This window comes from Calidris pugnax, unplaced genomic scaffold (assembly GCF_001431845.1).
Source record: "Calidris pugnax isolate Ruff unplaced genomic scaffold, ASM143184v1 scaffold219, whole genome shotgun sequence".
Lineage (NCBI taxonomy): Eukaryota > Metazoa > Chordata > Aves > Charadriiformes > Scolopacidae > Calidris > Calidris pugnax.
In genome coordinates this window covers 10,271,792-10,288,246 of record NW_015094507.1, presented here as the reverse complement: position 1 = coordinate 10,288,246, position 16,455 = coordinate 10,271,792, and the positions used below count along the sequence as shown (strand labels likewise).

Sequence of the window (16,455 nt, the reverse complement as noted above, 5' to 3'; positions counted from 1 at the left end):
GGGGCAACACGACTAATAATAATTGGTAAAATGCCTTTTTTTCTCTGCAAAATCAAACCCCAATTGCTGCAGTGCGTCAGAGCTTAGACAGCTCGTAGGCAAATACTCACATCTACTTGAGAGCTCTACAGCCTGGCTGGGAAGGATGTGAAATGGCAGTTCAAATACTGTGTCTGTGTCAAAGCATTAGGGAGTCGGACGACGAGCTCTTCTTGTTCTGCAGCCAGATCTAGGTTATATGCTTATGTTCAGATTTTGGCTTGCTAGAGAACATTCTGTCAAAGGCATCAGGAAAAATGGAACTTGAACAATCTGGACAAATCTGTGGTTTTGTGGTTTTTTTTTTTGTTTGTTTTTTTTTTTTAAGAAATAAAGAGCTAACATCAGTCAAGTTTTTTAAGAGTATTTGTATATCTTGACTGAGATTACAATGAGAATCTAAGAATTCTTCAAGTTTTCCGGCCTGCAATTTTCTTTCTCTTCTGAGTGGAAATAAATGACAGAAGAGAAAACTGGTGACATTTTGAAGTCCCTTTGTAAAGAAAGAACAATTTAGCAACATCATTATTATAGACTGTAACACACTAATGAACAGCATGTAATATAAGATTTTTAATAATATTTGATTTCATTATCCAGATTACTGTCTCATCAGTATTTCATGGTTATCACTGAACACCTTCAATTTACATTCTTAAATAAGTTACTGTGTAAATAAAGTATGCTCAGAGTTCTTGTATGTGGACAGTACTTACATTTAATTACAGATGATCTGGATATGTTTATAGGTGCAAAATACATTAAAATTGTTTACAGGAAATAAGCTCAACTAGCACTAAACTCTGGAACCTAAATGTTCACAAACAGCACCGACAGTAGCTCAGCTATTCATTTGAACATGCTTTTCAAAATGTACTTTGGAACGCAGTAGAAAAGAAATTCAAAGAAACACCAAAAAGAGGGAAGCACAGGGAAGATCAAAACTCCATAGCAGGTTGGATCAATAAAATATTAAACTGCAGTTCTTAAATGTAAGTACTACACCAAGTAGTAGTCTGGTTGGTTTTAAATGGTGTTAAAGCCCTTGTTTTTTAAAGGAGACAGTAATAAGCATTTTGCCTATTCAATCCACTCAAGATTTAGGCATCGTGCTATAAAAGCAAACATATCTGACACTTCTTCTATAACTTTAGCAGTTGGTTTTCCTGCTCCGTGCCCAGCCTTGGTGTCGACGTGGATGAGAAGCGGATTGGTTTGTTTACGGCTTCGGCCCACAACGTATTGCAGAGTAGCGATAAACTTCAGCGAATGGAGAGGGACCACGCGATCGTCATGGTCTGCTGTGAGAAGCAGCGTAGAGGGATACTGGATGCCATCTTCTTCTGGTAGTTTGATGTTGTGAAGTGGAGAGTACCTGAGAAGAGCACACAAACGTTTACATATTTTCTCCTCAAGACCCAACAAGAAGGTCCTCTCATTCTGGAATCGTCACGGTGGCATCTGACAGCAGCACTCAGAATGCGGCAGTTCTCAGTTGCCTAGATCAGAATTGCACTACTGGCAACCAATTCCGTGGTAGTGGCCACAGATGTCTGTCTCTCTAATGTGAAGCAACTACATTTCTTTCATTTCAGAGAGGCATATGCATATATCTCACAGAAATGCCAAAAATATTGGAAACCAGCAACGGGGAAACTACAGCAAAAGCTGTCAAGTCCATTGTAGGATCCATCCTGCTAGGAAATATGGAAATTGAGACTTTTTCTTGGGATTCATATGTAGTCCAGGTCTGCGTGTGGATGGCTTCTTCCCATGCAGATTTGGAAACAGTCTCTGATGTCACAAGTTCTGTACAGTTATGAAATTTGCTCCCTCCAATGTTTAGGCCACCTTTGAACATGCACGTACTCTGAGGGAACACCATGCAGGAAACTGAAAGGAGAACTGTAAGTTTTCCTGCTTTTGACAGATGACCTCAATTCCTATTTTTAAAGTAATGAATAATCTAACTTTCAAAATTTGTTTTCTTTGCAGGCGAATTTACACCTTTTAGCTACTGTAACGCAACATAAAAGGTGCATCTACATATCTCAACACAAAGTACTCTCTAGCATTAGAAATGAAACATAAGTCAGAAAGAGTTCCGTCTAACTATTTCATACTTTGTTTAGAGAAAGCTACCCCTAGGAAGAATGTTACATTCCTTAAATCAAGAGTAGGATACTATCCCCTCGCCCCCGCCAACATTTCATGTGAGGAAATACAGAAGGAAATTTTGATTTTTGAATGAATTTCCCGCTTGGAGGAGTATCCATTAAGTAAGTCCATAAGAACACGGGACTGAACGTCTAACCTAATGGATTCCTGGCTTCTTCATTTTCATCTAAGGAACAATGTAAGTGAATTTGCAGACTATGATTTGTTTTGAAAAGTATTTAAATGACACTACATGCTACTGTATTTGCCTTATGTATTTTTTGGGTATCTGTAAAGGCAGTATCTAAGCAACATTAGCTATATAGTTTCCTACATTTGATAAGCAATTGCCAGCTGTTGAAAAGGAGACAAAGAACCATTTCAGGTATTGCCATATAAGATGTTTCTAAAATTGTGCATTGAGATTCTGTAAGCACGTGTGTAACTAGGTATAGAGTGACTCCTTCCTACAGATGCATTTCTAATCACAGATTAGTTTAAAACTTTGCTTCTATTTCACCTCTTCAGAATATCTGAATTCACAGATGTGCAGGAAAGTTTCAGTGTCCAAAATCATGAAGACTATTTGGATCATTTTTATAACAGTAAAGCTTTTATCTAAGACCTAAGTTATCTACTGATAAAAGATTAATTATGAAATTTGTTAATTGTTTGTGCATTATATTTACAAAAATATGTTTGCCACTAAAAGCTTAAATTAGACAACCAGAGGTTTTGAAACAATCTAATTACAATGGGCTCAACTGATCATCTGGTATTTGGACTTGACATTGATTTTTATTTTTTTTTTTTTAATACTTTAGATCAAGTTAGAACTCAGTGTGCTTATAAGCACATGTACTTTTTAATATCTAAACGCTCTATTAAATTTCAGACCAGCCAAATTGTTTAGTGTGTCTGAAGCATTCTCTTGCAATGTGAATTTTCATTATTAAAGGAATAAAAATGCAGTAACAAAAGACGAGGTTCCAGAAAAGTATTTTAAAATGATGGCACTTATTCTAACACACTCATTATTAGCCATATCCAATGTGCAGATCATTTCTGTTCTCACACAGCTGCCTCTCTTATCCCTTTTTTTTTTGTCTTAAAATAATCTTTCCAGACCTCTCAGCAAGGAGTTAAGAAACGAATTAATATCCTGTTATGGTCTACTGCCGTTCAACAAATAAATCTCATCCGCATTGTATAACAGAATTCACAATGGTGATTGTCTCTTCCCCATCATAAAAAACATATAATTTATGTAGTGGTTCACTTGAGAATATTCTGTTGTAACAGCCTAAAGGAGTCATTATTCAGAAAGAAAACCTTAAGAATTCTTAAAGCTGCTAGTAGAACCAGGTCTTTGAAAATATGACCAGTTGACTCAACAAGGCTTTGAAGATAGTTTTCCATGCAAAACTGACTTCTAAGGAAACACTGAACTCCTCAAATCCAGTATGTGAAAGGATGAAATAATTCTTAGAATAACTGCTGATCATGACAACTTGGAACTGTGGAGCAGACTATGCATTTTAACAATCACAGAAGTACTGAAAGGCACTTACTTGCACAGCCATTCAAACTGCTCTTTACAGTCGGAGCAACCGTAGTCGGTGGTCCAAGCATGGCCGATGGTGTACTTGTGGAACTTGAGCATGTCCATCACTCCCACTTGGGCAATGGCACAACCAAAGAGGTCGGGGCGCTGATTGGCACAGGCAGCTTTGACATGAAAACAATTCAATTATTATTCGTATCTTAAAAAATTAAGCTCAGCAGTGAAAGGTCCACTGCCAAGTTCATGAAAGGCCAACTTCCTAAAAGCTGTCCTTTATCAACTACAAGTTTCTTTTTAAAAAACCCCAAACAGATGTAAAACTGTTAAAACAATATGAGAAGAAACATAGACTACAATATAACATCTGAAGCCAAAAAACTGGAGTATAAAATATCTGATATAAACCCAATTGCACTGGGAGAAGACTGCTAGTGAATATGAAGTCAAATAGATGTTTAAGCAAAACTGAGAGCAAATACACAAGTGGCTAAAAACTCCCAAAGACGGCATTTTCAAAAGAGCTTTAAAGCTATTTCCCTGTTCTTCAGGCACCAAACATGCTGTTCTTTGAAAACTGCCTTCCAAACCAGCAAAATGGGTTTAAAGGAGAAATGCACTAATAAAATATGTGAGCTTTTGGACTAATGAAGTTTCCTAAACCATTCACTGTCTAAACTTTTAATATTAGTATCAACAAAGAAAACGCCATCAAGGACCAAACCCCCTCCATTTACTGATGATATTTTCTTTGATAATTACTACGTAGACCCAAAAAAAGTTTTGATAAAAGCACATTACTACAAAATCAGAGGAAAAATATAATTTTAATACAGCAAATTACCATTGTGGGTTTTTTTTTTTTTTTTAATGATGCCCATCATCCTGCTACTGGAAGGGATGATTTCTTTAAGAATAATGCTTGCCTCAAATATTTTAAAAATAATCACAGTAGGCCCATCTAGCTCAGTGTTCCGTTTACAAGAGTAGCAACTGGCAGATGCTCTAGCAAAAGGCGTTAAGCAAATACTCAGAGATATTTCCTATTATCAGCTTTTGAACTAGTTGTTTAGGCTTTCCCTGAGTTGGGAGTTATTTCCAGCCGTCTCGTTAAACAGCCATCAAAACACACGTCTTCTGTAAATACATCTATTTCCTTTCTTAATGTTCATTCATCTGGTGTTCATCATATCCTGTAGCATTAAGTTCTTCAATTGCAATTTCTGTTGCTTGATTTAAATCTGTTGCGTAGTGATTTTACCAATTCCCCTACCTTTCTGTATTTCAAGAAATAAGAGCACTGAGATTTTCATGTAACTACCACACTGAATCCCAGAATCCCTTTCTTAATTCAGAGCTAATCACTGTGCACCCATCCACACCTACGTATACTGTTCCCCAAATTCTTTTATCTCCTCCTTTCTGTCTATTGTGAAAATGGGTCGATTATTTGCATTCTTTGCCTCCTGCAAACCAGAATATTGTTATGACATGACCTTGCTTCCAGCTCAGCAAGAACTTTCTTGCATAGTCTTACATAAGGGACCTTGTCAAAAGCTCCCTGACTCCTTCAAATAGCTCTAATACATTTGCAAGATGTAACTTCAGCCTGCAAAATCCTTCCTTACGTGTCAGCTATTATTTACTGGTTTCAATTGGTTTGCCCGTTAGAGAAGTCAGATTTACTCATCTGCAGCTTGTGGATCACCATGAACCATTTAAAAATTGGCATTACACTTGCCCCCTTCTGTTCCTCAGATATTCAGGCTTAGTAGCCAACAATTTCATATCGGAGTTCACTTAGGCTCTTGTGTGTGCACCATCTGGTCCTGGCAACACACTACTTTTCATTTGATTTGATTTATTCCAAAACCTCTTCTGCTGATGCTTCAGCTTGAGTCAGCTCCTCAGAGTATTCCCCCCGAAGACAGGCTCTGCTGCCGGGAACTCCCCACGCTCCTCAGGAGGGAGCATCAATACAAATACACCATTTAGTTCTGCTCTGCCATTATCTTTCTTCAGTGCTCCTTTTACACCTCACTGACCTGTAAGACCCACAGATCCTCTGGCCAGTTTGCTGCTTCTGATGCACACAGAAAGCTTTCACTGCTAATCTTTATATCAGAAGCAATTTGCTCATCGGTCTCCTGTGGTCTGTCAGTCCCTGACAGAGTTTACACTTTATTTTCTTCATTTGAACGTGGTTTCTATTTTCTGAATGATGCCATTTTGCTTCTGGTCATCTATGATACGTAACTATGCTAACTCGTCCTGTCCTTTCTAAGTCATTTTCATAATTATATTCTAGTAGGGGGAAAAAAGCCAAACCAATTGTCATAACATTTAATTTTATTACTCTTTATTGCAGAGTTTCTCTTGAAGCACTGTGTGTTGCTCAGGATTTTATAAACTATTACTACTCCTAGTTCCCTAGTTACTTCAGTAGGAAATCACTTACGGAGACACTCATCCATTCCCACTGCACCCCTTTAATTAGCCATAATACTTAATTATATACACTAATAAGCTGTAACCTGGAACACCAATTTCTTTGTGAATTTTAATCCCCTACACATACTTTGAATTTTAAAATTCAGTACAAAAAGTAAGATTTCAAAGCCTCAGAACTGTCTGTCCAAGCAAACACGAGAGGTCAAACGCTGGGTTTGCGTGAAAGGGGTGTTCAGCTCCCAGCTGTGGGGCTTGGGAACCACCACAGCACAAGGAAGTCTTGTTTTGCAGCTGAATGAGGCAAGAGCTGGGGGCTCTGCACTCCTCAGAGACACCTCCTGTGAGTCACACCGAAAGGAAACCGCATTTTCAAAGAGCGACAATGCTCTTCCTTGTCAGTTTTTTCTTCAATAAATGAGAACTAAGAAACCTGGCAACGGGTCCTTGCACCTGAATTAGAAGTTACGCTCTCCAGTGTTGCATGCAAAGCTATTGCAAAATTTAGTGCTGCTTTGATGAAAAAAGCACTTCCAAGGATTTCCTAAATTCACCTAATGCTACCCAGTCAAGGAAAATCCCTTTCTGGCTCATCAAGAGTGTGGAATCCAGTTGGATTGTAATCCATCTGCAAGTGCAAGGGAAGGTTTCTAATTTTTCAGAGCAGGGAGGTCTAGATTCCTAACAGCTGTCCCCACCGGAATGACGTACACTCTGCAGATGTCACTCGCTTCCCCTTACCCAAACAAGGAGCCCAGTTCACTTGTTCAGCCAAAAATACAGGGTTTTTTTGATGACTAAAGCTGGGTAGGATGAATCTCATCCTGACTGAAACGGAAGTCCATGTAACCATAAACCAGTATTTTCAGAAGCTCAGAAGCTATGTCATGCTGAAAGTTTAAGTGCATTTCCAAACGTATATTTATGCTCACACAAAATTGACTTTTGCAATGCTTGTACGTACCCTTTATTCTTTTACCATATTCTCCCATTTCTATTGGTGCTCTATTTACAGCACACAAATACCTCCTGCCACCTCTAAGGCAGAAGTATATAAACAGAAAGCAAAAAATGTAAGTTTGCATGTACTTGTTAATTATCTTGAAAACAACTGCTTTTTAATTACAAGAATGCAGGAATAGCCAAGATAGCTTAGACCAAAGATCTACACAACTTCAAATCCTGTTTCTTATACTGGATGCTAGTTCTCTGAAAAATAAAATGAAATCAATAGAGCCAGTATTCAGCAGCAGATAAATAAGGAGGAGTATAAAAAGAAGAGCAAACAAAAAGTGGGCCTCATAAATCTGTTCATTTTCTATAAATCAGTGGTTTATGAACTTGAAATGCTTTTTTTTTTCCTTCTCACATGAGTAGCTCAACTCTGTCATACTGTCACATGCCTTTGATGCTGTTTAAAAAAATGCAAACCCCAATATTATTCAGTTGTGCTTCCTTCTCTTTTCAAAACAGAACAAAATCACCTCCTTCTACTACATTCAGATACAGAGATTTAATCACAAATAAGTTTCATAGCTCTTTAAATACTCCTTAGACTATGAGACATTTTTGTGACAAGCTTTTCTGTTTAAGAGGAGCCTATTAATTTCCTTGAATTTAAGAACACAGCGGTGAATTATATGTGAACAAGATGCATTTGTAACAAAGTGCTACATTTACACAGTCCCTCAAAAGCTCACAACTTTTTCAAGTAGTTGCACTTGCAATTGTGCATTTCTCACCAGAGACATTCATGATTTTATTTGTGGTCATGTTTTAGCTACACAGTGAAAGTAGTCAAATTGTTACACATCCCTGTACAAAGGCTTTCAATGCAGAACTGTCACCTTTTCATTTGCTGTCTAAGAACAAGAATGGATGACTGCAGAAAGAGTGAATGACAAATGCTGATGGAGGATTGCAGGACATGAGGTTCTGTCTCACACTACAGAGCACACAAAGTTTCCTCACGCTACATAACAGATTTCTGGTTATCTGGTAATTATTTTGTAATGGTTGGCCTTAAGAAAGATGTCCTATGTAAACAGCATATGAAGTACCACTGTATATATTTAACACCTGGTACATATTAACGCATTGACATTCTGGCAACTTTTGCAAAGAGGATCTCATAAGTTTTTGTCTGGTTACTTTGATAAACCCAGTACCAAACCCAGGAAATACAGGAGCACTTCTTACCGACTAAGAGGCCCCCATTTGAGCCTCCATTAATTGTCAACTTCTTTGGGGATGTGTAGCCTTCCTTGATGAGGTATTTGGCAGCACACTGAAAATCATCAAAGCAATTTTGTTTGTTGGCCAAGATACCACCTAGCACACAAATAAAACAAATCAGTTGATGGCATAAAACCCATTTGATACCCTTTTTCTTCAGAAAAACATGTGTGCAAAAATACCTGGCAACAATTCCAGTTTCACGAACATTTTAATAATTGATGCAGCTCAGAAAGATAGCAAAAATGAGATATTCTTTCAACACAAAGAGTGTATAAGATACTTCTGTCGATAACTCCAATGCTTTCAGAAATTCTGAATAATACATACCTACACTGTGGAGTGAGTGCCGGGTAGTGTTCCTCACCAGTAAAATTAAAGCTAAAAGCTTTGCATTGCAAAATATATACAAAATGACCACATACAATCTGCTTGAGGTTTGATGTAATGGGACTTTAACAGCATTAAACTCAGCGATAGCTTCTTAAGGCAGTAAAGCTTCAATTTATAAAATAAGCTATATAAAATAAGCACTTCTTATTTCCTGGACATAGTGGCTGGTAATTTACTTTTTTCTATTAGTTGTCTTCAAGTCTAATAATATACGGCTATGTTCAAGAAGGGACTTCAGAGTTGCATCTTGGTTTGAAATTTTATTCACAAAATATTGGTATGGAAAAACTTCAGATGCTGCCATCCTATTGAACAAAATTCCAAATGCCATCAGATGTATGAGGAATAAATCATGACTAAAAACGTAGGTCCAGATGATATAATTGGTAAGACTTCCAGTTCTCAAACCAAAAAATTTTTGCAGGGTGGCTCAGGGAAGGAAAAGGATGGTTTTGCCCTACAATCCTTCAGCTATTTGAGCAGAAGAATATCATCCCAGAGAACTCACAGTTGACCAAATCTCATAATCTTCCTGCTTTAGATGCTTGTTTGGCAAGAGACTAAAACTGACTTCTCCTGGAAGGTTATCCTACCTTAAGACCTGGTATGTTCTTTCTCAGCCAATTAAATGATAGTAAGAAACAGGAACTAGGAAGAAAATCCTCATAGTCCTGTAGCAAACGCTGCGGTACAGCCAGGTAAGTGGATGCAGAAGTGGAACTCCGGTTCCTTCTACTTTGTTTTAAAGCTGTACGTTTATTCTAAACTAATTGCCTAAGGATCCCACTATGGTCCAGGAACCTCCAGGACAATTAACTCTACCCTAAAATAAGTGAGATGAGCTTTTATCTGGAGGTTTCTCTTTATCTCCTTTCTCTCCAGTGATGCTAGATGCCCAGTTTACACTGCATGCTTCATTTCTATGTTGCAAAAGTTTGGTAAGATAACTCTGACATTTAGTCATACAGATCTTACAGCACAGTGACCAGTAAATTTTCAATTTTTTTTTTTTTTTTTAATAAACACACATCATTCTCACATTAACAAGACCACTGAAGAGAGAAATACTGGGATAACAAAAAAAGCTCTTCAAGGGTGTGGCAATAAAGTAGAAGCAAATCTCACTCTTTGCTCAAAGTTCTGGTCAAGTGTAAGGCCAGAATCCTACCCATACAATTAAACCAGAGCAAACAGAGTTCTGTAAGAGCTTCTGGAATTAACAAAGAACAGACACGCATCTTATTATGCAACTGCAATAAAAGACTTGGGTCAAAATTCAGCAGGAAATAGGTGGACCAAAGAAGCATTATCATATTAAGATAAATTTTATTAAAACCTATTACAAATCAATTGGCAAATTAAAATTAATGAAGGATACTTCATCTTTAGCAACAACATCCTGTATCTGCAAGCATATATTGCTTCTATTTATAAAACTATTACATATTTAACTCAATTGAGAGGAAATGACCCAGACAAAAAGTTGCCGCAGATGAAATAGTAAAACCAAGATGTAATGATCTGGGAATACCGTTTTGTTTGATAAAAAGTTAGTATGGATTACTCCTGTGGCAAATTGCTGCATCATAAACATTGCCCTTTTGGTGCATTTGCCTTGCTGACAACATCTCCAGCACCTTATCCACCAGATTCTTGGGGTATTAGTAGGGTGTCACCATTAAGAAATGATGGATATGTTACAGAAATGAGAGGGCTTTTCCCAGCCTTTTCCTCTGGTGAAGGTATACAGAAAAGTGTCAAATAAGGCAAAAATAAGGCTAATTGAAAAAAATAAGGGAAGTGGACAATCAAAGGATTAAGACAAGGACTGGATGGGAAAAACACGGACTGATTTACCTTTGTGCCAGGTCTCTCCATATTCACCACCACCCCTGATGTTCGCCACCGCTAGAACACCCCCAAGGTGTCGCACAAAAATAAGTCTTGACACACTGAAAAAGCAATCAGATAGCAGATTATTTTAAATTTCTAATTTTTATACCCCTACCACTTTAAAAAAAAATACTTTGAGGGCAAGATCTCTCCCCAAATCAATGATGAAATCGTGAATGAAGCCCCCCTTGATGGCAAACCTGAGTAGCCAGGCTTTTCTCAATGGTTACCCATGGAAATGAAACGCTCTGCAGCCTCGGGAGAGGAAAGAACCATTGCTGGTCCATTCTTCCTCCTTTAATTCTGCACTTAGGAGAGAGCCAGTGGTTCTGCCCAACAGATGACCCCCCCAGGACATGTCACTGCTCTGTTTCTTTTTATTATCTTCAAAGCCTTCAGTGTGGGGACTAGAGCTATGCAGTATCACACATGTAGTACCCATAGCTTTCTGAGCTGTTCCTCTTCCATGGGTCCTCTGCTTTTTCATAGAAGAAAGGAAGGCTTAGCCCAAATGCAGATAGCAAAGAATTAAGTCTTAAGATCAGCCCTTGATCTTTGTTTATGAGCAGGTATTTTCAACTTCTGTTTAATGTACCTTTTTGGACCTGCATAAAATTGTGTTTCCAAAGAAAAACTCCACTTCTACCACTGTTTTGTGCCAGTCAAGCTCTGGCTAATTCCCTTATTTATTTCCCACTTGCATTGCTAAATAGAAAACAAATAATAAAAATAAAATTACAAGTTCTGCCTTTCTTAGTATCGCTAGAACATAGCTAGAAAGCTAAAATAGCATAGTTTTTTTCTTTAATGCCAAACTGCAATAGTATCAAAGCTATAGCTATCTTTTTAAAAGGGACTAAAGAAACTCAAATTATATTTAACAACTAAGAAGAGAAATAGATCTCTGATCTGTTAAGGCAGTAGCTTAACATAGCAGAAGCTGCAGATGGCAAACCACACATATGTCAAGAAGACCAGTAAAATAGTAACAGGTAAATTTTTCATACCTCCCAAAGCAATTATGAATGTACGTGCACTTATTCTTGAGAGTATATACCAAGGATTAAGGAAACAAAAAGAAAAGGAGAAGGATAACTGATAAGAGATTTCTGTATTTTCATAATCCATCAAAGGAAAAGCTTTCTACCTAGGCTGGTTATCTGTAGCAATCAGATGGCTCAGGCAGCATGAATTATCTCTGTTTCTGTAAAATCAATTCTGAAGTCCATCACTGTGAGTTGTATTTTTCTTAGATTGCTGTGACATGCTGATCAAACACAAGATTGCTATTCTATAAGCACACTGTGCAAAGGTCAGAGAGCATTATACTGTCAAACTCCAGGATGCCTAATTTCGACAGCTGGTATGGAGTAGCCTACAGTGGGCTGCCTCATGAGTTTGTGGCTTCTTAAATTTCAGTATGTTAAAGCCACAAAACCTTCCTGCACTTCTTTTCCCTGTCTCTGTCCCAACAAAATCAATAAAAGTTTTTGGTCTAAACTTACTTGATTTCCTAGTAATCAAAGGTAGCAAGTATAGGAATTGTAGGTAAGGTAAGAACTCGCTACCCAAATATGTTGCCTGAGAATATTTAAAAATTCAAAAATCCCAGAACAGAGTCCATCCTCTTTCACCTGCTGAAAGAAACTGCCCATCTGAGGAATCAGCATATTTAACCCACAAGGAATTTGTCAGAAACACGAAGCCAAAGTACTGAGTGGATCCTATCCCATCTGTGGACTCCTCTAACAGAGATGGTACCTTGATGATAATTTTTGGAGGGGGTCTAAGTGACTTGGGATCCCATGGGATATGCAGTACTTATTACAGGAAGCTAGTCCCCATTTCCACAAGCAAACCATTTTTCTGTCACACCCTCAACAGGATAAACTCCAGAGTTTGGTAACAATCATCATATTGATTGCATATATGCCCAAATTATAAGTCAGTTGGTATCTCAGCAATATTACTGGGATTTAGGCATTTCAGAAAACAGTACTCCATACACCTCAACATATACATCTAGTAATGCTGCTGCCAATGACTATTAATTAATACTCACTCTGGTATCGTCAATAGCAAAGTGAGTCAGGATCATAACTTGACCAATACTTTGAGGCAGATGTGCCTAGAGCTTTTAACAAGCTTTCTCAAAGTGACTGTTAAGTTCAAGAAACCAGTTTTTATAAGTATATAGTCAGGATTCATTAACTTCTTTAAAAAGTAAAAATTCCAAATGATCAGACAGCACAAAATTTAGATTTCATACACAACCCTGCTACTGCCTCCTGTGTTCTTCCAGGTGAGCTCTTGCTTCCAGATTTGATTTTAGGTCAACTTGTCTGAGTCACAGAAACTGTCCAGTCACCCTGGATGCCTATGAAATGTCTCTTTCTGCAGACAAAAGTCTGGCTTTCTGCTCTTCCCAACAGTTTCTAAAGCCTTCTGCCCATTACCCCTTTTTCCTTCTCTCCTGGGAGCAGGGTAAAGAAAAAGAGTACACGAAAGGGCAACAGGATGAGGAAGGAGCCCCAGTGGAGGAAGCATAAGGTAGTTCCTTCCCTGGAGAGCTCCTTCCAGACCCTATCACTCTTAAGGAGCATAACACAAAAATTAAGCAGACAGGTACTGTTTTTTACAGCACAGGATAACATAAGAAGAGGTGCTTCAAGGAGCAAGAATCCTTTCCCAGAATTACTGTTCTGCTGTCAGGTATTACAGCTGACAGGGAAAAGCAGGCTAGGGCACTGATGATGGGGGAAAAAAATCCTGAGTCACTGGATTTGGTTGCTTTCTTGGCTTTTGTGGAGCAGGAGGGAGTGGTAACCTTGCACTCTGCACCCATGGCTGCTGCGCTGCCTGACCTTTCTCTGGGCTTACAGTCTCTCCCTGCACCACCTCTTTGCTTCAAGGCTTGGTACAACCTGGCCCTGCAGCAGTGAAATGCAATTTCACAGTCTGCTTCATAATCAGCTGTATTCCAGGATGCACTAGAAATTGCTTCTCCTGTACCCACCCAGGGCACACGCAGAACAGTGAAGGGAAACACATTGGTTCCTGCAAGGTAATTAGCTGAATCTGAGGCATTAGCGGTGGGTTTGTGATGGCATTTCCCCAGCAGCTGTGCCAAACCACTGGTGTGGGTTCCATCAGCTTTCACTTGCATTTGTTATGCAGGCTGTATAATAAATGACAGTGCTATAGTGGGCACCATACTCAAAATGTTACCAATTGCAGCTCTTGAGTCCAGAGGAGCATATAAAAGATGTATGCTTGCCTTCAAAAATAAACCACTACTGTAACTGACTTAATGACTTTGGCCTATCATTCTTGTAGTTATTTCTGGATCCTCTAACCTGTTGGTTTGTTTCTGTTGCTTTCAGTGAAAAAGATTTTATTTTCATTTTTTGTGTTGGAGAAAAAATGAAATGCAACAGCAATTTCTTAATTAAGCAGAAATAAGCTCCCCAAGCCAGAAAGCTGGCTCACATTAATGGGTGAGAAATACCAGCGAGAAAAACCTGTACTGGCTCGAAGAAATACAGGACAGAAATGAACCACTGAAAAAGAGAAGATGAAGTGCTTTGTGAAAAGTTGTAAAAGCCTTAAGTTCAGATAAAAAAAAATAATATCAGGAATATTTATCCAGGAACTTTTTTGTTTGATTGTTATTTTAAAGCCAAGCAGGCTACTACTTGGTTGCATTTCCATAGCTACATCTCAGGTCAGGATCAGGTGAACAATGTGGCAGTCTCAGCTTTGACCATCCTGTGGCTGCTTTCTAGCACTTGTGCCTATGGTCATCTACAAAAAAATGACCAAGTCATGGTGTTGGGCTGTGGCTGGAGCAGCACTTGGACCTGGGAACCCCCTGTGGAGCATTGCAGTATATAGTAACAGGGATGCACTCAAACATTACTTGAATCTGCCAGGTAAAGGGAGAACTGGACATCCTGCCTTTCTGGCATAAATTCTCTACCACCATTTTCTTTCCCTGATTATGCCTGCCTACTTTTGGAACACGCTTCCTCACCGAGTACTCAATTCTCAGGTTATTAAACACAAACATGCATTTGAAGACTCTGGCTTTTCTTATTTTTCTTTCAGAAGGAGAAAGGTTGAGAAAGGATATGCTGATGTTACAGGGAGAGAATGAAGAGGGAGGTGTGGCCAACTGTGTTTTATTTACATTGTCAGTGGATAATGTAATTAGATCTGGAGGTGACTGATAGTTCTCTGTGCATGTACTTTTAAGGGATCGTTACAGATTCATATTCTTCTTTTATGAACTGTGTAATAAAGGTTTCATAGGGTTCAAGAAGACATAGGTCACTGCTCCCACCTCCCATCTTCCTCTCTTATGACTGTCAGCTGCACTGTCTTGCTGCTGTTTCCTGGACTCCTATGAGAGTCAATTTTCGCCAAAATGGCAGAAAAACACCCACACTGTTTTGTTGGGATAGTTTTCTGTCATTCTTGCGAAGTAAATCAGCTTAGCAAAGGTTCCAGCAAGCACCAGGGCCAATGGATGGGAGGTGGAAGGAAGTACTGTGAGATACCTTCGCCTTCTGCCAGCAGCCAGCTCATGTCAGCTCTGTAGTATGTGAAATTTTACCTTAAATCAATAGATACATAATATTTACTTTAAAAAAGAAAACATGATAAGTTTTATCACAGTTTTCAGCATCTACAATAAACTGTAATGATAAATCAGTGCTTAAGCCTAATCTAATATGAATTAAAAAAATTATTCTGGCTATATAATTGTCTCTCTTCAGAACCACAGGAAATTAAAAATGTAGCTTTACAAGGCAGATAAAAAGCTTTCAAATAATCATAGAACACAAGATGGGAGGTCCATTATTAGACAAGGAATTTGCTAGAAAGGACAAGAAACAGTAAATACTATTTAAAACCAAAATCACAGTGACCTGGAAAAGCAAACACTACAAAGGATTTCTTGAAATGTGCTGACTCTAAAGCAAGACTGGTAGTACCTAAATTGAATAGGATGGTTTCATAACAGATTATTTTTGTGTTGGTGAGCTGCTCTTCTACTGTCTGAAAAACTGCTCTCCATTCAGTCCTTTGCATTTCTGTTTTGCCCTGCCTCGCCTATGAGCATTTCTTACATATTACAGACAATCACTGCCTCTTGGTAAAGCCTATTCAAATTCCCTCACTGAAGAAATAAGCCTTTTCTTTAAAGAGATCATCCATTCAATAAAGCTTATGGCTTTTGAGGGCTACAAATCCTGTTTTGCACACAACATTTTTGGTCTGTTTTTGGTTTCTTTGCATATGCAGAGCTTGTACCACGTGCATCTCAAGACATACTCTTCTTTCCTCTTCCCAGATCATAAAGGAACACAGTAGGATTTTGCTTCTGATGTAATCTCTTCAAAAGTGTAAACCAAAATAAAGCCAAATTTTAATTATTTACATTCATTTAAACAAATATTTGATTTTCTAGAGTATTAAGACATAGGTAATTGTATAACTTGGAAAAAGGAAAACTTCCTATGTTATTATATATAATATATGTTCAAAGAGCTCAAATACTTGCTTAATGTCCATATGCTTATATATATAATATGTCTATATTATAACAGCTCTTTGCTGTTGAGCTCAGTGACAAAGCAGGAAAAGGATAAGGTGCAACCCAAAGGGCAGGATGCCTGCTGTAAACCTCAGAAGAGCACAGCACTTCTCTGCTCTGACAGATTTCT

General features: G+C 38.2%; 1 protein-coding gene across 1 annotated transcript in view; it reads right to left on the bottom strand.

Moving 5' to 3' along the window:
* Positions 1–313: 313 nt before the first annotated feature.
* Positions 314–16,455, bottom strand: part of PREP (prolyl endopeptidase) — an 89,465-nt gene continuing 73,323 nt past the window's right edge. The window contains exons 14-17 of the mRNA XM_014964437.1: positions 10,691–10,785; positions 8,405–8,536; positions 3,768–3,924; positions 314–1,414 (exon numbers count right to left, since the gene is read on the bottom strand). Coding sequence (XP_014819923.1) covers positions 1,120–1,414; positions 3,768–3,924; positions 8,405–8,536; positions 10,691–10,785 — 679 coding nt within the window. The 3' untranslated portion in view covers positions 314–1,119. The remainder of the gene's footprint in view (positions 1,415–3,767; positions 3,925–8,404; positions 8,537–10,690; positions 10,786–16,455) is intronic.